This window comes from Hirundo rustica, chromosome Z, assembly GCF_015227805.2.
Source record: "Hirundo rustica isolate bHirRus1 chromosome Z, bHirRus1.pri.v3, whole genome shotgun sequence".
Classification (NCBI taxonomy): domain Eukaryota; kingdom Metazoa; phylum Chordata; class Aves; order Passeriformes; family Hirundinidae; genus Hirundo; species Hirundo rustica.
This window is the reverse complement of record NC_053488.1, coordinates 27,859,338-27,879,144: the sequence shown is the minus strand read 5'-3', so window position 1 is coordinate 27,879,144 and position 19,807 is coordinate 27,859,338. Positions and strand designations below refer to the sequence as shown.

General features: G+C 44.5%; 2 protein-coding genes across 7 annotated transcripts in view; one reads left to right on the top strand and one right to left on the bottom strand.

Annotated features, from left to right (window-relative positions):
- The window catches only part of EPG5 (ectopic P-granules 5 autophagy tethering factor), a 56,056-nt gene extending 46,407 nt beyond the window's left edge, over positions 1-9,649 (top strand). For all 6 annotated transcript variants that reach the window (XM_040089821.1, XM_058424063.1, XM_040089819.1 and 3 more), the window contains exons 38-44: positions 376-585; positions 733-877; positions 1,902-2,144; positions 3,122-3,341; positions 4,790-5,005; positions 6,132-6,246; positions 7,673-9,649. In XM_040089821.1, coding sequence (XP_039945755.1) covers positions 376-585; positions 733-877; positions 1,902-2,144; positions 3,122-3,341; positions 4,790-5,005; positions 6,132-6,246; positions 7,673-7,855 — 1,332 coding nt within the window. In that variant the 3' untranslated portion in view covers positions 7,856-9,649. The remainder of the gene's footprint in view (positions 1-375; positions 586-732; positions 878-1,901; positions 2,145-3,121; positions 3,342-4,789; positions 5,006-6,131; positions 6,247-7,672) is intronic.
- Positions 9,650-11,687: 2,038 nt separating this feature from the next.
- Positions 11,688-19,696, bottom strand: SIGLEC15 (sialic acid binding Ig like lectin 15). The gene is made up of 5 exons (XM_040090898.1): positions 19,645-19,696; positions 17,351-17,734; positions 14,517-14,876; positions 13,541-13,571; positions 11,688-11,784 (listed from the first exon to the last, which is right to left on the bottom strand). Exons 1-5 carry the CDS (start codon positions 19,694-19,696, stop codon positions 11,688-11,690), a joined length of 924 nt encoding a protein of 307 aa, XP_039946832.1.
- Between the last annotated feature and the right edge of the window lie 111 nt (positions 19,697-19,807).

The following is a 19,807-nucleotide window of genomic DNA, read 5'->3' as shown; positions in this document are numbered from 1 at the left end:
AAAATAATATTTTAATGCCTCTTTTAAACCTGTAGCAAAGAGACTTTAACTTGAAGGGTTTCCATATCTTTCTAGCTGTCTTTACATGTATGCATGTCAAATTTTAACATTTTTCACACACTTTCGTAGAGCTTTTGGTTAGAGCTGCTGCAACAGTTCTGCAGACGCTAGAGATGAAATACATGTGTTAGCTCACTGCTTGAATAAGGAATTGCTTTTCAGACAGACTCCCTAAGGTCATCTACTTCTGTGAGTTCTCAGCTCCATCTCATTGAAATTCTGAAGCCAGAGCTTCCTTCCAATATTGAGTACTGTGAATATGAATTGAAAACTCCAAAGAAGGTGTTGCTTAAACTGATGTATTTAAATCTTCAGGAATCTCCACTCATAAATCTTCTTGGACAGACTAGCTCCCTTCCTTGGCAGCTTGTGGGCATTTCATCTTATGAAAGCATCATCAGCTACTGCAACAGTCACTACCCTCCCTCTGTTATCCTTGCTAAGGATACTGGAGCTGAACTGATCATGAAGCTCCTGAAAATCTCAGCAGGCTTTGGGACATCTTCAGATAGTCACATCCACCTTGTGAGTAGAACTTGTTTTGGAGCATCTCCATGCTGTTCTTGGCTTTAACGAAGTTCTGCTTGTGTATGTTACGGAATATGGAAAGATTTCTAGGTGTAATTTTTTTTTTTTTCCCTTTGCGTAATTGATTTTAATTTTGTTTGACAGGATGCAACACTGAAGTGCCAAGTGTACATTCGCCTGGTGGTTCAGTTCCTCAGCACCTTAGAACAAAGTGGAAAGATAACCCTTGCAGTTTTGGAACAAGAAATGGCCAAGTTGCTAGATGATGTAGTCATCTTTAATCCCCCAGGTCTGTGTTGAGGAAATGGCAAATTACTGTAAAGCTGTCAAAATCCTCTATTCCACTGAGTGGACTGATGAACGTCTGTGATGATGTAATTATTTGTGTTACTGTCATGTCTCCCTTAGGGCAGCAGGGCAGGGTGCTTTGGTAATGTTTACATATGTGGTATATTAGCACAAGACAAAAATACGAATCTTGCCCTACAGAGCTGTCAAGAGTGACAGAACCAACATTAAAAACTGGTTATGTTTGTGAGTAAAACTGGCTGATGATATACAGAAGCTTAAGCAATTAATTTCTTTGTCACCTGGTGGTTTTTTCTAGTTTTTATTTTACTTGTCATTTACCTCTTTTTTAAAGGGAAGAATGGCACAAATCCATCCTCCTGGTCTTGGGGGATTAGGAGTAATGAGTACAAACTGAAACTGGGAAAGATTATGTTAGTTATTAGGAAGAAATTCTTATTGTGAGGGTAGTGAGACACTGGCACAGGTTGCCCAGGGAAGTTGGGGTTGCCTCAACCCTGGCAGTGGTCTAGGCCACAGTGAGTGAGGCCTTGAGCAACATGATCTAATGGAAATGTCCCTGCCTGTGGCAGGAGGGTTGGAACTTATATGATATTTAAGGTCTCTTCCAAACCTTAATATTCTATGATTCTGTTACTCATGTGTGATTCATTTAGAAATGGTTCTAAATTAACTGGGAAAACTTGACAGCGATGAATAGGTATACCGGTGTACCCTAGTGTATAATGTGTTCAGACACCCATGATTGTGTGATGAGATCATCTAGATCTCATTTTTAGTACTAGTACCATCTTGAGGTTCCTCTGTCAAACTAAGTTCAGGTGAAATTTGTGTTTCGCTGTACTCCACAGAAATGGTTATGAGGGGCTGTGTCTCTTCCTGCCCATGGGTGTGTAATGAGGAAGAGGCTTTTCCCAGAGTCCACAGGAAGTGTCTGGTGGTGAAGCTGAATCTGGGTTCCAATATCTCTTCCCTGAAAATGTTCTCTGGTTTCTGACTTGCAGACATGGATCTGCAGACGCGTCACCTGGCCCTCAGCAGCCTGTTCACAGAGACGCTGATGATGTTGAACAACTCCAGCATCACCACGGCCGAGTCTCTGCGGGGCAGCCTGCGCAAGTGGATTGACAGCAGAGTGCAGGGGCTGTTGGCCATGCCCCTCCTCACGGCTGCATGCCACAGCCTGGCCTCCGTGCGCCACATGGCCGAGACCACGGAGGCCTGCATCACCTCCTACTTCAGCGATGGTAGGAGCCTATCCCTGTCTCACAGCCTCTGGTTCGTCTGGGATGCCACTGAGCACAAATCGTCTGGAATTATGGTTTGGGTTGGAAGAGTCATTAAAGATCACCTTGTTCCAGCCCCTCTGCCATGGAGAAATTGCTTTACGCTGTCATAAGGGTAGATGGGGTATGAGAGAGAAATTCTTCACTGTGAGGGTGGTGACGCCCTGGCACAGGTTGCCCAGAGATGCTGTGCCTTCTCCATCCCTGGAAATGTTCAAGGCCAGGTTGGATGGGGCTTGGAGCAACCTTGGATAGTGTCCATGCCCATGGCAGGGGATGGTATAAGATGTCTTTTATGTCCTTTCCAAGCCAAACCATTCTGGGATTCTCTGATTGTGGTTTGGGTTTTACAAATGCTCTAATTGTGTATTTTCTTAATATCCATACGTGTCTCTGTGAAAACTGATTTGCTCTGTGTAGTGTTGCAATTTTTCCAACTAAAGTGTGGAGGATTTTATTAAAAAAATCACCCCCAAGAGAACTGAAGACATTTTTCCACTTCTCTAGTGTTCTGTAGGCTAATTTAAGAAGAAAATACTCTGGTTTGGTAAAACTCTGAGAGTGTGGTGTGTATGATTTTTTTTTTTCCTTTTCTTCTTTTTTCTGTTTTCATAATCGTTGTGGAACTACATTTTTATTTCTTTGACTGTGTGTAAGATTTCAGTACACCTGAGGGAAATACTTCTAGTTCCATTGCTAAAATGGTCAAATTTTAGTCCTGGCTGAATGCTGGGAAAATACCTCGCCTTGACCTCAAGGAGGTGCCCTATGATAGTGGAATTTTTCTGTTCTCTCCATGAGATTTGCATGACATACTGATTACCTGAAGAACAGCTAAACTAGCCCAGATTCTCTTAACTAGTAGTTCTTGTTCTTAGATTTTACCAAGTGCTGCTTTCTCACATGCTTTTTGTTCTTTCCTTCTGCTTTCTTCGAAGATTCCCCTCACCACCAGGAGTTAGGCTGGGGCCCTATACTTGCTTCCCTCCAAGTTCCTGAGCTAACCATGGAAGAATTCCTGCAGGAGTGCCTGTCTTTAGGAAGTTACTTGACCCTCTATGTCTACCTGCTCCAATGCCTGAACACTGACCAAACCCTTACCAATGAAATGAAAATCCTGCTAACCATCAGCAAATGGCTGGAGCAAGTGTACCCCAGGTATGAAACTGGAAGCTTCTGAATGTGTCTGGACTTTTGGATTATTATTATTTAGATTAAAGTTTATTTAGAGTTGTATAGCTGATATAATTAGGTAGCTCTGGTTAATTAAGTTAATTTCAACAGAGTGCTGGATGAAGTGGCCTGTCCTTCTATATCTACTAATACAGGGTCTGTCTATCTGCAGTGCCAACAGAAAGTAGTTGTGGTGGTTAAATGGAAGAAGGCATTTAATCTGCTAGAAAATTAGTGAGTTTCAATCATTTTTCAATCAGACAAGCTTGGTTTCAATGATAGACTGGATTCGTGCTCTGTTAAAATGGCTCGGAGCAAACCCTGAATCATTCTGGGTTCTGCTTCCCAGCGTATCCACAAGGTGGCATGAGTTACGGGAGAGACCTGGTGCTGAAAGCTGCTGGCTAAGGGGCTGTGCAGCCGCTCCAGGCCAAACCTGGGCCCATGGTTAATGGCCTGTATCGCTGTAAAACCTCTTAGATAACTGGATTCTGAGGGCAAAGAATGCATAGCTTTGGGGTCAAAATAAAAATATTTAATGTATATAACAACTATAGTTCGAGTTGCTGATGAAATTTCCAGGATTTAGCAAACCTGATTATTATTTTTCCATGTTAATGTTGATAATGTTCATATTTTCTGTAGAAGGACAATCGGGAAAAATGTTCCCACTGTTTCTTGAAATTCAGAAAATACTTTTGTTGTGGTAATAATTTCATTGCTGAGGTATGAAGGAGACGTCACAGCCACCATATAAAGCAGATTAAACCTTGCTGTAAACATCAGATCTGAGATTGCCTGCGATGGGAAACAACTGGGAGGAGTAATGTGAGGATACTCTGATGCAGGAAACTCGTGCTGGTACTTGATATGGAAAATCTGAGCTTGTTAACCTAAACTGTCAACTGTTTGGGGAAAGACTAAGAATAGCATAGGAAGAACTTCACTTTGGGCTTTACTCAACAAAAAGCTTCAATGTTTCCTTTTTTTCAAGGATCATATTAAATATCTAAATTGTGGTAACATCCAGTGCTTTCTAAAATGTTTTATTGGTAAGTAAAGAAAAAAATGAGTAGAGATACAGCCTCATTCTTTCTGTGCCAAGTCTTAGGCAAGTTTAAATCCACTTACAGCTGCAGTGTCATTTATTTCCAGTTGCAAAGCTTAAAAGGAAGCACTGTTCTTTGTCCTGGTACAGGCCCTTAAAACCTGCTAGCTGGTGGATCAAATCCATAACAGTAGCAGTCATGGCAGTGTAATAACTGGTGGGGTAGTATAGTTATGCTATCCTCATGAGATAAAATTAGCTTTTACGAATTAACAAGCTGAATTCTTCATAGACCTAATGGGAAGGGAAATAAACTACTTAACTTACGTATCTGCATCTTCAATTTTTTTTTTTATTATGTTTTTTCTTTCATTTTTACCTGAAGCTCAGCAAAGGAAGAGGCAAAGCTGTTTCTCTGGTGGCATAAAGCCATGCAGTTGTCCTTAGTGCAGCTGGAGCAAGATGACCCCGTTCTGATTGAATGTGTCATCCGGACCCTGCTGTCCATCCAGGGCCGGCAGAGCCAGTTGGCTGAAGAGAGACTCACTTCTGGAATACTTGGTGCTATTGGGTTAGGCAGGAGGTCTCCTTTATCACCGAGGTGAGGGCTGAAGCTGTGGTGAATTAATTGGTTTGAATCATGGCATTAAAGAAACTGCAGCCTGGGTCCAGAATACCTAGTCTGGGTCCAGCACAGTGTTAAAAAGTGATCAGAATCCACATTGCCCCTAGGTCTATAATGTTCTTTGGGCCTGTCACAAAAATAGCACAGTAAGTGTGTTAATCCGGTTAAGAAGCAAATATGAACTTCTTCCAAGGTTGTGAAAGGAAAGAAAATGCAGTTCTAAATCTGATTAGTGTCCATCTCAAGCAAAGTTTGTAGGCAGACTGTTAGAGGAAGGTACTTCCACCTGGATTATAGTAAACTATTTCAGTTGACTCCCCAAGATTTTGTATAGAAACAGACACATTGCAATTTATGTCCCAACCTTGAGGTATTGGAAATGTTAAGAGATGCACAAGGGAGCATATGCTTGCTTGTGATTCACTCTACCTTCTAAACGGAGACACCAAGTTTGATTGTTAGGTGTCAAAATCAAGTTGGAAAGAATGCTGTGAAGAAAACCCCATAAGTGTTTGTGGAACAACAATTTAACCCTGTACCTAAACATAACTTTGTGATTATAAAGACATTCTGGGATGCAGTGCTGTTCAAATTGCCCTGAATTCTTGGTGTCATTCAAGTCATCCCTTGATTTGGGTGATAGGAATGTTTTACATTCTGTCACCTGAGGTGATCATTCAGATGTGAGGTGAGGAGTATTTCAGCTAGACTTGAAACAGATGGAATATTTCCTATAAAGGTATTATATTGTCTTTTAGTATGTGTTGTGTCCTATTGTGTGTATACCCAGAGAAGCAGGGATCCTCTTCCACCCCTGGAAGTGTTCAAGACCAGGTTGGATGGGGATTGGAGCAGCCTGGTCTAGTGGAAGGTGTCCCTACCCATGGCAGGGGCTGGAACAAGATGAACTTTAAGATCCCTTCCAACCCAAACCATTCTGGGATTCTGTGATATTGAAGTGGTTTCTAATGCATTGGAATAGTTCCTCTCAAGCCTTTGTTCCTCATGCAAGAGATACCTCGTGGATAGATGTTGCAATCTGTCTGCTGTTGAGACTTGTGGATCTGATGTCACCCTGTCCCTCTGTGCTCTCCTCACGCAGGTTCCGGGTGGTTGCCCGTAGTTTGTCTGCCTTCCTCCTGGTGCAGATCCCTGCAGAGAGCCAGGTGCGCCTCAAGGCCGGCTCGGAGCCCAGGCTGTCTCAGAAGGCTCAGCAGGTGAGCTGTGCCCATTTCTGGCTGCTTGACATGCCCTCTCTGCATGCTTGTTTAGCTTTTGGGGTGAACTTCGTAAGAGTCACTGCAAGGATTTCTTTAAGGTAAATCCTGCTCTCACCTTGTTGCTAAACTTTGGCAGCAAGACTGTGTGTTTGACTCTGTCCTAAAGTGATCCTGGGTAAAATTTTATACGGTGTACTGTCACCGAGACACACAAAGCAATCACACGCAGACAAGAGATTTTCGCAGAGGTTCCTCTGATCCAGCTCCCAGCTGAAAGAGCGGAGAGAAGAGACCCCTTTGTTTATTCTTTTACTTTTATACATTTGTGGGTCTAGCAGAAGATTGGCTTTTTGGGGTTTCCACCCCTCAGCCTCAGTGGCCAGACGAATTGTCAGTTACAATTGTTTTCAGGTTAGAAATATGCAAACAAAGGACAGAGAATGAAAAACAAAGGATTTGTTTATATTACTTCTGTGGGAAAGGTAGAAGAACTGCTCTAATATTCTACAGTAACTAAAAGATCTGACTCCATTTATGAAAATCAAAAGGCTAATAAAAAACTCAGAAAAACCAGGGTAACAGTGTACTGCATTAATATAAGGCACTATTTTTGAATCTTACACATTTAAAAGGGGCAGATGAACTTATGTCTGACTTCAGAGTTTGGAGCATTGCAGGTAGAAGAAATTTAAAACAAACAGGAAAAAAACAGGGCTGCTGTAGTTTGCACTGCTTTTCAGTGATAAAGCAGGGCTTCATTCACTCTGACATTTGTTTATATGAGGTCAGGACGTAAGAGCCCTGTGACAAATAAACATTCCCCCTTTAGCATGTGCACCTGACCGTGGTGTTCTTTCAATAAGTGCTTGAGGAAGGAGGAGTTGGTTAGAAACCAAAGCAAAGTAGCTTGGTACAGCTTGTTTCTCTAAGAAAAGAACAAAACTTGTTCAGGAATATTTTCTGCATTCACCCTTGCTAGTCCTGCCATGACTTCTCTACATACAATTTTTAGCTTGACAGTTAACCTTAATGCTATTAATGGGAGCAAAACAATACTTTTATGAAAGTCAGTATATTCATATGAACAACCTAAAGTGACATTTTAAGTGTGTTGCAGCTTGTAGTTTGACATAAATTATGTGAAACCATGTCTTGAGTTCATTAATAGATATTTGACAATATTTGGGTTACAGAATCCTAGGAAGCCTTAATAGGACAGTTTTTGTGTTGATCTTGGGAAGAGAAAAGCTTGAAAAATACAAGTTGGCTTGAAACACTGCCACAGTATGGTAGTTGCAACTGTTTTATTCTGAGTACTCTGGGTTCTGTAGTTGGTGAGGATCCTCTAGTGGAATTGCGCAGGTGGTATTGTGTTATGGACCAAAATACACAAAACTTACAGAATGTTCCCTTTTCTCTGTAGGCACTGAGTGCTCTTGAAGCCATGTCATCCAGCAAACAATACATGGATTACCAAGAGCAGCTGTCCCAGGCCTCTCTGTTCATCAAGCACCCTGAGCACTGCCTTCAGGATGGCAATAATCTCCTGTCCCTCCTGGTGAACACACTGTACCCAGAAGTGCATTTTTTGGACAGCATTCGGTAGCGGCACTGGGCAGGTGCACAGGGCCAGCAGTGGCTCTGGTTTACAAACAGTGTCCTTATTGCACAAATGATTTTTACCTTCAGAGTTCCACTTTTAATTAAGTCAGACCTGTGAATAAGAGATGCACACTGTCAAACTTTCTCCACTTCAAGGTCTTGCTTTCCTTTTGATTTTTAGGCCTGTGCAATTGCTTAATGGTTTGCGTTTTGGTTTTGTTTTGAATTTGGTGGTGTTGTGGTGTGATTTTTTTTTTTTCTTTAAATTTGTTTTCGGCTTTTTTTGACTGAAAGCACTTGAATATCTTCTGTGTGTGGTGCCCTTTGGAGTGAAGGGTGCCTGGGGATAGGTGTACAAATCACTAGTCAGCACAGCTCATCCTGTAGTGTCTGAAGTTTTTTGCTTGGTGCCTTTTTTCATTTTCCGGTGTGTCATCCCTCAGGCTATTCGAAAGTGAGTGGAGGATCGTGTGTAAAAGAGGTTTGACTTTCTTAACCAGGATACCTTTGAGTCTTACCTGATGAGTGTGTTTCTAGCGATTTTTGTGAAATCCGTGTATTTGAAAGGATGGTATTTTAAATCTTGACTTTTTTGCTGTCCCACAGAAATCTGTAGTTTAGAGGCATGCCTACAATCTTTATCCACTTCTGTAAATACCAACAAAAATGGGAACTAAGAACATTTTTTTTTCCTGTTTTCTAAATATTAGTGTGTCTGCATCTATATTGCTTGATTAGTGCAAATAACTCCTAGCCAAGTTCAAGGGGATTTAAATCCAGAGACATATTTCTGGATTTCCAGTGTCTGAGAGGGGAACAGTCAGTTACGAACATGGTAAATAGGATTCCCTAATTCCTAAGTCTGATTGTTTAGAAAATGTTTAACAACCACCATGTAAGCATATTTTCTTCGGCCTGGCTGGATATGACATGAGAGGATTTTAGATGACACTGTGAAGAGATATTTTTGTTGTATTAAATTTGGTGATCCCTTGTTAAAATTGTGTTGCCAAAGCATGAACCATGAGCCTGTAAATCCATTGTTTCAGCTGAATGATCACTGCTTTTGTTGCCTTGTCTGATCTTAGGATGCACTTTTGTTTAGGAAAAGCAAAAGGCAGGAATTTTTCCTGGTGCTTGTTTGATGTCCATTTAATCACTGATATGTTTGAGCTGGCCTAAGGTCCTGCAGTCCCAGTCCTACAGCTCTGTGAAGGAACTGATCGCTTTTTCTGTTCCTCCATTAATTGTGCCTTTGTGTTTTTGACTGGTTGCACGTTAAAACATGAGTTCTGGTCAACAGGGGATAGAAATGTGCTACCTACTGTCTGGTCAATGATGCTTTGAGCTGTTGCTCTTAAACCATGGTTCTGGTGCTAGAGGACAGATCACCTTTTCCTTCTTGGCAGATTCTGCTAATTATGCCAGCTGGGTCATTAGATCACCGTCATTTTAATGTGGTCTTAGAGTTCTTTGCTCTATCTGCGAGCCTATAAATAAATATATATATATATGTACATCCCTCTGTATAGTAACTAGATAATAGTGCAGCATGGTTTTTAACAGACTGTTTTGGAAAATTCATGTTTGGAGGAATACATTCTGCTGCTTTTCCCCCCAAAGACTTAAAAGCACTGGGTTTATTAGGTTCAATGTTATTGTTGCATATAGATGTGAAGAAGTCAGAAATATGTGTTTGACATGCACTTTCAAAATGAGGAATTGTTTCAGCTGTTGAGTTTTTACAAATGTTGTATTTATAACATGCTCTGTCTGCAAAGCCCATGCAAAATAAAAATGGAAAATCAAGCAGTTGGTGACAGACACTGTGATATTTTTGGCTTGGTAGAAGGATCCACATCAGATAACACGTAATTGCTGTATGTGTCACCTACAGACCAGTCTTCTGGCTTTATGATCAGCATGGTGGTGGCTGAAATCTGAACCTGTATTGCAGTTCTCTGTGCACATGTGAACTCCAGAGCTTGTAGCCTTATTTTCCAAGTGCTGCCCAACAGATTGACTTTATTCCTTCTAGTTTTACTGGAAGGACTTTCATTCCTTGTATCTCTCAGATGAGTTCAATACCAGGAATGCCCTGCTGAGTTTTGTCCTTCCAGTTTATACTTGTTTGAGTGGATGTTTGACTGTCCCATGAGGACCAGGGGGAACAAATTGGTTTTGGGACATTAGGTATGATGCTTCTATTTGGACCCAAACTACTTGAGTTAAAGAAGTAATTTTTGAGGGAAAAATTCAGAAAGCCAAGCCTCAATCCCATGCACAGGTAGAAATGAGTTCTCATTACTCTATGTCTGTAAATCATAAGGGCTCAGAAGTCCAATTCAATTTGTCCAGCTGATATCTCTGAGGTCTCTTTCCTGTGTGATGCCTGTGAAACTGAGCTTAACAGGTCTGTGACTACACTGTCTGCTGTAACTCCCCTTTTCTCTTTGTATCTCTCCTTATTTTTATTAAATCTGGGTTTGTCACCACTCGGATTTTAAGCGGGGATTTAAAAGATCAGGTTCAAGTGTATTCTTGCATTTATTTTTTTTCCCCCTTACTGTTCTGGACAAGTAATTTCAAATTCTGCTTTGCTTTCCCAGTGCAGATATTATGAAAAGGAGAACTTTAAAATAATGATTCCCAGCCTGGGGTCAAGCTTGCAATCTTGATGGTATTTCAGTAGCAGTTTGGTGGTTCTCAGCAGGAGCAGGATTGTTTGGGGAGCACTTTTGGAGCTGCTGCACTGGGATGGTTGCACAGAGCATCAAATCCAGCCGTATAAACATGAAATTAACTCCAAGCCACATGCTCTTTCTTAATTCTTCCTTCTCATCTAAGCCAAGCTGTTGCTGTCTCCAGCCCTGTCCTGGCCTTGCCTCTCCAGGACTCCAGGTTATCCCCATTGCCCTGTAGCGGAAGGTGGACCTGTTCACCTTATCTTGGAAGATGTTTACACTTGTGTTAGAGATTTGTCTGTGGTTGGCCTTTGTGACTTTCTGGGCTTTGTAGTTTTGTAGTAGTGACTTAATCTCAGAAGAGAGAGATTTAAGAAACAAGTAGTCAGACCTTAAAAAACCTGCTCTGTGTAACACAGGGGTGGAAATGGTTTAGAAATAGCTTAAAAAACCCCGCAAAACCAACAATTTGGTGTATTGGAATGTTTTCACAAAGCTGTTGAGATTCTGGGCACTAGAAGCTGAAGCAGAGTTAGAACACAGACTAGTTTAGACTTCTCATGTCCTGCTTTCAGCACTACCCATTTTGGAAAACGTCTTCCTTTTTTTGCTTGGATGCCTCTTAAAAGTTAAGATTTCCTTTAAACTCTAAAATAAACTCTTTTGGGTGTTTAGGAACAATAGTAATAATAATAATTTTTTAAAAAAGGAACAAACCCCATCAGAAATTCCAGTAGTTTGCCACAGCTAGGATTTCTATCATGTCAGTAGCTCACTTGGATGTGGTTGGAGAAGTGGAGTGATGAAAACAGCTTTTCAGAGTGATGCTTGAAAAATACCAAAGCAAAAAGCCTCTGAGGCAATTTTATACTTTTGTCTGCTTGCTAAATATCTGATATGAGCTAAAAACACACAGATAGGTTAAAACTGGCCATATTTTGCTCTTCAAGCTACATCACTCTTTCTTTTCCCCATAAAGGCTGCTGTCACTTGTGAGAAGAAGCAGGGCTGGACCTCATAGCATTGTGGAATGGACCTTAGAGATCATCCAGTTCCAACCTCCCTGAGGCTGGTCTGACCTGAGCCTCAGCCAAGGCTGGTTCTGTGCTACCTGGGGAAGGACATCCGTGGGGATGGGTCCTGCCTGGCCCCTCAGCTACATCTCGGTGCTGCCCCTCCGGTGGGCAGGGTCTGTCTGCCGCCGTGTCTGTGGTCAAAGTTCTCGTAGGTGCACTCTGGCAGCTGTGACCTGGCAGGAGGAGACGTGGGAAAGGTGAGGGCACATTTCAGGCTGCTCTGGGCTTTGCCAGTGGCTCCAATGAATGTCAGAGGAAGTGTCTGCCACACTCCCAGACACATCCTCTTCTACCTCATGGTAGTTCTTAAGGGTCTGAGCCAAAACCACTCTTTTACACCTTAAAGCTTTTACATTTTAAGGCATGCAGAGCAAACTCCTGAACCTTTAGCATCTGCTGTGCTACCGTCCTGCCCAGAGCCTCCTGAGGAAGATCTTCTCATGTAAGTGTTGGCTTTAAGCCTTCTTATCTATGTAAGTATATATGCAAATATAACAAGGGTACAATGTGGTTTAGACTCTGATAAATCAGCAAAACCCCGCTTTTATGGTTTTTTACAAGTAATTACATATTTGACTGTAGGATTAAGTTGTTTGTTTCTTTTGCTGTGCCCTGTGGTCTTGTTTCTTTAACTGTGCTGCTGGAATGGCCATTTTTCTTGGGAGAGGGCAGGGAAGGAGACATGGGGTAACTCAGGAAGGAGGTATCACAAAGAAATGATTCAGACTGAAAGGGAGAGGCCCCATGCAGATGTAATTATCCTTGACCTTAGATAAGTCCTCTTTACCATCAAATCAAGGGTTGGTTTTGGTTGGATTTTTTTAAAATTTATTTTTGCTTATTTTTTCCCATCCCAGAAGTTTGGCCGCTCCAGCTGTAAGGACTGTCCAAGATCAGTGTTGTGCTGGGTAATAGGAAATGCCAGTGGTTTGTGGGAGCATGGTGTGGATCCCAACCCAAGAATCAGGCCCTGTCACACCTAAGCCGGGCTGTTTGCTGTCTCCATACCTTCCCTGCACACTTAGCTGAGCTCGTCAGCTTTGGTGTGGCAACTTTTTCTGCTCCATTACAAACTGGGGTGCAGAGGGAAGGGACGATTTCTGTTTCACAGTGTCAGCACAGACCCCATCCCTCACCTTTCCCTTGGGTGGATGATCCATTGTTGGTTTAATGTGGCATCACAGAACCATGGAATGATTTGGGTTGTGAGGAACCTTAAACCTCATCTCATTCCAGCCCCCTGCAGTGGGCACGGACACCTTCCACTAGCCCAGGCTGCTCCAAGCCCCATCCAGCTTGGCCTTGGACACTTCCAAGGATCCAGGGGTAGCCACAGCTTCTCTGAGAAACCTGTGCCAGGGCGTCACCACCCTCCCAGCCAGGAATTCCTTCCCAATATCCCATCTGCCCCTGCCCTCCGGCAGTGGGAAGCCATTCCCTGTGTCCTGTCCCTCCATGCCTTGTCCCAAGTGCCTCTCCAGCTCTGCTGGAGCCCCTTTAGGCACTGACAGGGGCTCTGAGGTCTCCCTGGAGCTTTCTCGTGTGCAGGTGAACACCCTGAGCTCTCCCAGCCTGTCTGCAGCCTTCCAGCCATGCTCTGGGCTTATGGGACGTCTAAACTTCTGTCAGCCCTTTGCTGGTACAGCAGCCATGTACTGTGGTCTCTCCAAACTGCTGCCCAATCTCTTGTCCTCACTCCACTGGGGTCTCCTCTCAGCTGTGCCCAAGCCAGAACCTCCTCCCAGCAGTGTCCAGTCCTTGTTCCCTCACACTGGCTCACCTGGCCATCAGCTCAACCCTCTCCTTGCCCCAGCAGCCTTCTCTGAGACCAGAAAATTGTTACCAAGACCAAGGACATGCTACATTTCTCACCTTGGCCATCCTCACACCCCTGTAAGATAATACGAGTAGAAGACAAGACATCCTTACCTGGCCAGGCTGGATGGAGAAGACGGGGGACCTGTGAAGTGGAAATGATGATGTGGGTTAGCAATGATGTCAGAGTGGGCTGGGGAGCCAGGAGTGACCTAGAGCTGTTGGGAAGCTGCACTGCAGGGTGGTTGTGGCATGCCAGTGAATGGGGAGAAGCCCTGATGTCAGGCATGTGGCCCTCTTGGTGTACTTGGGAATTAGGCGCTGGAATATAAGGAGCAAATCATTTTTGGTTGGTCTGACAACTGCTGTTCAAGATAAGTGGTGGCTTCCATGAGTATGACATCAGAGTCCCTACAGGTGAGTCACAATGATGTGACATCTCATTCTTCTCAGTGCCCTCCTGCCCATGCCACCACTCAGCATCACTGGAGGGCTGCTTGGGATGTCATATCCCTCAGTCCATGGGCTGATTCTCATCTCCTGGAAGCTGGGCACTCCCTGATCTCACAGCCTTGGTGTGGCTGGAAGGTGGGATTTCACAAATGCTGGGAAAGTACTGGGTAGTGAGGCCCGGGGGGACTGACAGGGACAGTCTGTAAAATGGGGATGTGCATCCCAGGAGATTAAATTTGTATGGGATGGAGCAAAGGTAAATCCTGGCTGTGGCTATAGGGGAAGAGATAGTAATTAGCCTGCTTCAAGGGGAAAAAAAAAAAAAAAATCTCATTCTGTATGCAGTGGGTTCTCCACTAATTTTCCCTCTGTTGGTTTATTAACATTTCTTCTTGGGCTCAGGGAAACTCCTGCTCCCTCTGAATTTCCAAAGGTCTCTCTGTCAGCAGACAGTGACCAGGCAGCCAAGAGCTCTTGGCTCTTCTTAGGTTTCCTGCTAGAACTGTCCTCTTAGGGCAGAAAATCATAAAATCATTAGCACTCCCTCCTCCCAAGCAAACCCAGTCCCCTTCTGCCTGACTTGTCGGCACATCCATCCCTGGTTGCCAGTCGGATGGAGAGAAGTCACGACACTGACCTTCTCTGGAGAAAACCGTGAAGCTCAGTATCACCACCAAAATGACCACCTTGATTCCCAGTGGCACAAAGATCAGGATCATGAAGGAGGAGCTGTCGGAGGCTCTGAATTTGTAGAAGTAGACGGCCCCCTCAGCCCTGCCATGGCTGTTGACAGCAGTGCAGGTGTATTTCCCATCGTGGGTCAGCGACCGCAGCTCCTTGGTGACGCGGTGGCTGGAGCTGCTGGTGGAGCTCAGGTTGCTGTAGGGGGGTCCGGTCCAGGTCAGGGCAGGCGCTGGCTCCCCCTCGGCTGTGCAGTGAGCCTGGAAGGTGTGGTCCTTGCTGGAGCTGACTGTGATGTTAATAATCCTGGGGGCTGCTGTGGGAATCACGACAGGGGAGGGAGAGTAGGTCAGGCTGCAAAGGCAGATCTGGTGCAAAACACCTGGAATGAAGTTTTAGTCTTTAGTGGACCCTCAGCATTGTTCTATCAAGGTAAAGTTGGATACTGGTGGGTGAGAACTGGACCTACCCCAGCCCTGAGCCCCCTGTGCCCAGGGCTGATCCTTCAGCATGGGCAGCAGGGGAGGGGTGCTCTGCGCTTGTGCTCAGGTGAGACCCCACCTGAAGAGCTGCCTGCAGTCCTGGCTCCAACAGCACAAGGACGTGGAACTGCTGGAGCCAGTCCAGAGGAGGCCATGGAGATGCTCCCAGGGCTGGAGCCCCTCTGCTCTGGAGCCAGGCTGGGAGAGCCGGTGCTGTTCACCTACACAAGAGAAGGCTCCAGGGAGACCTCAGAGCCTCTGGTGAGGGCCTAAAGGGGCTCCAAACAAAATGGGGATAAATTTTTTAGCAGGACTTTGTGTGACAGGACAGGTTGATGTTTCAAAACTAAAAGAGTAGATATCTAGATTTGATGTAAGGAGGAATTTTTTTGAAAAGGGGGTTGCCCAGAGAAGCTGTGGCTGCTCCATCCTGGAAGTCTCCAAGACTAGATTGGACAGGGCTTGGGAGCAACCTGGGATAGTGGAAGGTATCTCTGCTCATGGCAGGGGACTTGGGCAAGATGAGCTTTAAAGATTCTCTTCACCAGAAAATATTTAATAAATTTATGGATGTTGGGATCAGCCCTATCCTTTCTTGTTTTCTTGGCACTTTCTTCTCCTTGATTTCCCCACCTAGCCTATGTTGGATAGAGCGGCAAAAGGATTCACCCAGCAAAGCCTGGATGCATGAATGTGTGCTTTGTTTTATTCCAGTAATGGCTCACACATTTTTCTGAACTTCGGTCAGCTTCAGCTGTTGTGGCAGAAGGCAGAGAAGTGCCACCCACCATTGTAGGCACAGGTGCAGCTGGGGACCTCTTTGGACTTGGCTGCATCTCCACAAGGTCCAGGACACGTCACCCAGAGTGTTCTGCACAATAATTTTGTGGCTGTTCCTTTGATCTCTGACCTCCAGAGCGCATGTGGATGGACCTGTTTTTGTGAGTCCTTTGCTCAGTGCCTGAAACTTGCCAGATCTGGAAGGTTAGTTACAGGGAAAATATCTGCTTTTTCCCATAACCTTTTTTTGATTAGTTTTTTTCCAGCTCCAGAGTTACCAGGTCACTTTCAGGTTTGACATTAGGAGAAATTTCATCACAGAAAGGGTGTTTGGACATTGGAAGAGGCTGCCCAGGGAGATGGTGGAGCCCTCATCCCTGGAGGTGTTAAAAAAGGTGTCATGGAAAGCAAAGGGCACTAAATGAGTGTCCTCACAGAAGAAGAGCAGGAATTGTTTTTTTTTTTTTCAGACTAGACAACAAAAATAGAGTTTGCTACCACCTACTGCATCTTCCCCATTGTCCATGTAGTGCAAGAGGAGTCTGAGGCTGTGTATCATGGGTCTGTGTGTTTTGGTGCTTAAACTGACCTTTTAAGCATTAGTTAACCCCTCCCAATCACAGTGTCAGGGCCCATTCCCAAGCAGGGTACTGTATCTGTGTGTGTTATCATTCCTTTGGTATTAAAAACCAGGCAACCCCTGAGAGACAGGTCTTGCTGCCATCCTGCCCTAGTCCTGCTGCGTGTGGGTATTCAAGAGCTGGTGCAACTGAAGGAGAGCCTCAACTGTGAATAACTTCTCAAGAAACAGCCAAGCTCATCTTTGGGTCCCATTTGGACATCCACACTGTGCAGCAGACATAAGGAATTTCCCTCTCAAAAGAAAAATCCTCCAACCTCATGGCTTGGGTAAGATCTGGGTCTGCTTCTGAGGCCTCCTGTGGCTCCTAGCTTCCCCTTGGTCTGTGAGCTTGCCCTGGGAAGTGGGATTAGCATGTGACATTTTTTGTTGTGAGCTGGTTTTCCAGGAAAAACTTTGTGTTTCATGCTCCAAAGGATTTTGGATTTATGGCACCTAAGTACCAGCTATCTTGTCTTTCCAATCCCATTACCACCCAGGCCCTGTTCTGCTAACAGCTTGTGAACTTGTGCTCAGCACCTTGCTGTCCAGTTCAGGTTCTGATGGAGAGAATGTTTTAGCGCCAGCTTGCCTCTGCTGCCTTCCCTGATCCTGTGCTGCAGGGACAAAGTGGGATGCACAGCTTGTGGTGGGCTCTTACCCCAGCTGCCACTGCCTTGCCATTTCCTTACTAGTTTTGGTGCTATTCCCTTCCCTGTGTTGTGCTCACTGTCTCATGTTGGAAGACTGAGGAAGACAATGAATTTTCCCTGTTATAATGGAGAAAGAAAACCCAACCCTTTGGAAAACCATCTCAGGTAAACTTCTGCTTCCATTTGTCATTTTCCACACCCCGTGGCTCTTCCCTAGAAGGTGGTTTTGCCTCCTTTGCCTCTCGCGCCCTCTTACCAATCACATGCAGCTTTATCCCATTCCTGCTCTCATACTTGTCCTGGATATCTCCGGCCAGCTCCACCCGGCAGAAGTACTTCTCACTGTCGCTCCAGGTCAGGTTGTCAACCCTGATGGACAGATCCTTGTGCCGGGGGTTGCCCAGCAGTCTGTACTTGTTCTTGTGGCTGATGGCAGTCTTGCAGAGCTCGCTGCTGCTCTGGCTCACACACTTGAAGATTACCGTGCCATTGTAAGGCTCCTTGATCCTCCAGATGGCCGTGAGAGCCCGGTCAAATGTTTTATAGGGGAGTGTGAAGGTGCAGGGCAGGATAACCATCTTCCCAAGCTCTCCAGTAACGTCAGACGGGACATGAACAGACCAGCCATTGCACTGCACACCTACAAGCAAGAAGGGATCATGGAATTGCTGAATGGTTGGCTGGAAGGGGCCTTAAAATTAATTTCATTACACCCCTCTGCTATGGGCAGGGACACATTCCACTAGCCCAGATTGCACCAAGCCCTGTCCAGCCTGGCTTTGGACACTTCCAGGGATCATGGGGCAGGCACAGCTTCTCTGAGAAACCTGTGCCAGGGCCTCCCCACCCTCACAGCCAGGAATTTCTTCCTAATATCTAATCTAAATCTCCTCTCTTTCAGTTCAATACATACACATGTCTATCTCTTCTGATGCTATCAACAGCTGTAGCAGCAGATTGTGGCTTCAGAAACATCTGTGCCTACATTCCTCTCTTATGAAACTCACTTCATTAGATCAGGGGCTCTCAGTAGCTAAGAGCACCTGTAAAATGTAAGAGCATCCTGAAAGTAGTTCCACCCATCCCTGGTCCTGCTGGCTTCACCATACTGGCATTCAGCTGTCGGATTAGTCCTGTAGACTCAAAGATAAGACTTGTTTTTTGTTCCTGTATCTGTGGCTCATAGCCCTTGACAAACATCTCTGTGGCAGTGCAGCTTGTATTAACCTGTTGTGTGTTACACAATGGACAAAGGCTGTCCTAGGGCCAGTTCTCTGTTCAGATATTTACATGGAGTCAGCTCCCAGCCAGTTATTTTGATTACTGAGATCTGGAGTTGTGCTGCCCTGTTGTACACAATAAGGTATGGGCACCTTTTCCAGCCCAGGTAATCTAATAAACAATGCTGCAGTACTGCAGGAGCTTCATGAAGCTCATGGACTTTGGGCACAAGGACCTGGCACTGAAAACATTAATTGTAATTGCTATTGCTTTCTAGCTTATTTGCTCTCGTTTTAGTTATTTTGCAGCATGTCACTGTAACCTTTACTTTAGGACAACTGTAGATTGTGTGCTTTTGAGTATGACTTGCTTCTCTCTGCCACCCCTTAAGTTGGCTTTTTGTTGTTGTTGGTTTTGTTTGTTTGTTTGTTGGTCTTTTTGTTTTCAGTCTTAAGCAAAGAACATTTTTTCTTTTTTTTTTTTTTAAGCATGTAAGTTGCCCCTTACCTTCTAGATGAAAAATAATGTTAAAAATAAGTGCTTTTAATGTTAGCATCTCCACCCATTTCCATGGAAACACAGTTTGCCTAGTTATGAGTGGAGGGAGCTGTCAACTTTCTGTGTGTAATTTACCCTTAGTGCTAAAGCCTCACTGTGGTAGGTCTTTCATGTTCCTTTTGTTAATATCCAGCCTCCATTTGCTCCTGGAACTGAAGCTCTCACAAGAAGGAGAGAGACAAATACCTGCACACCTTACAGAAGGAAAATCCCAAAAGGAGTTGTCAGGTCAGCGTTACTGCTGGTTGTCAGTGGGAAAGGTCATGAAGACAACAGAAAGAGCTGGGGACCAGCTCAGCCACTACCCTTGCTCTGGCAGATGCTGTTTGGCAGTGAAGCTATGCAAATCCTATGGAGTTTGATGGAATTTAAGCACATATTTGAAGTTAAATGTGAGCTTAAGTGCTCAGTGGAACTGGGAAATATTGTCTGTTGCATAATAACTCCTAAGGAATGTGAAGCACAGCAGTGATGAAAATGCCATGTCCACCTGACAAAGCTGGGGAAAAGTTAGATTAACTTCCTGCTCAAGTTAGGAAAATAGAACAATGCAAAAAACCTCCTCAAACTGATGACCCCTCTAACAATTGCTAAGCCTAAGTTTTCCCAGTGTTGTCACATGCACTTGGAATTTCAGGATACTTCTAAGCAATGTGATGGAGAGTGCAGTTCTTGGAGAGTTTGTTGTAGCAGAGAGCTCCCTGGCACTAGGACTAGAGTGAGAGGAGAAGCTATGATCAGACAGGGGCTGACAGCAAGCTCAGAACTCACCCTTCCTGGAGATGCAAAGGAGGCACAGGAAAACCAAGATGAGTTCTCTCATGCTGCTTGATGTTCTCCCCTGAGAGGCAGCAGCAAACCAGAACCATCTCGTTACATCTGAGCTGCTGGTCTTGCAGTCACAAAAGGTTTTTCCAGGGGCAGAAGAAGTTGT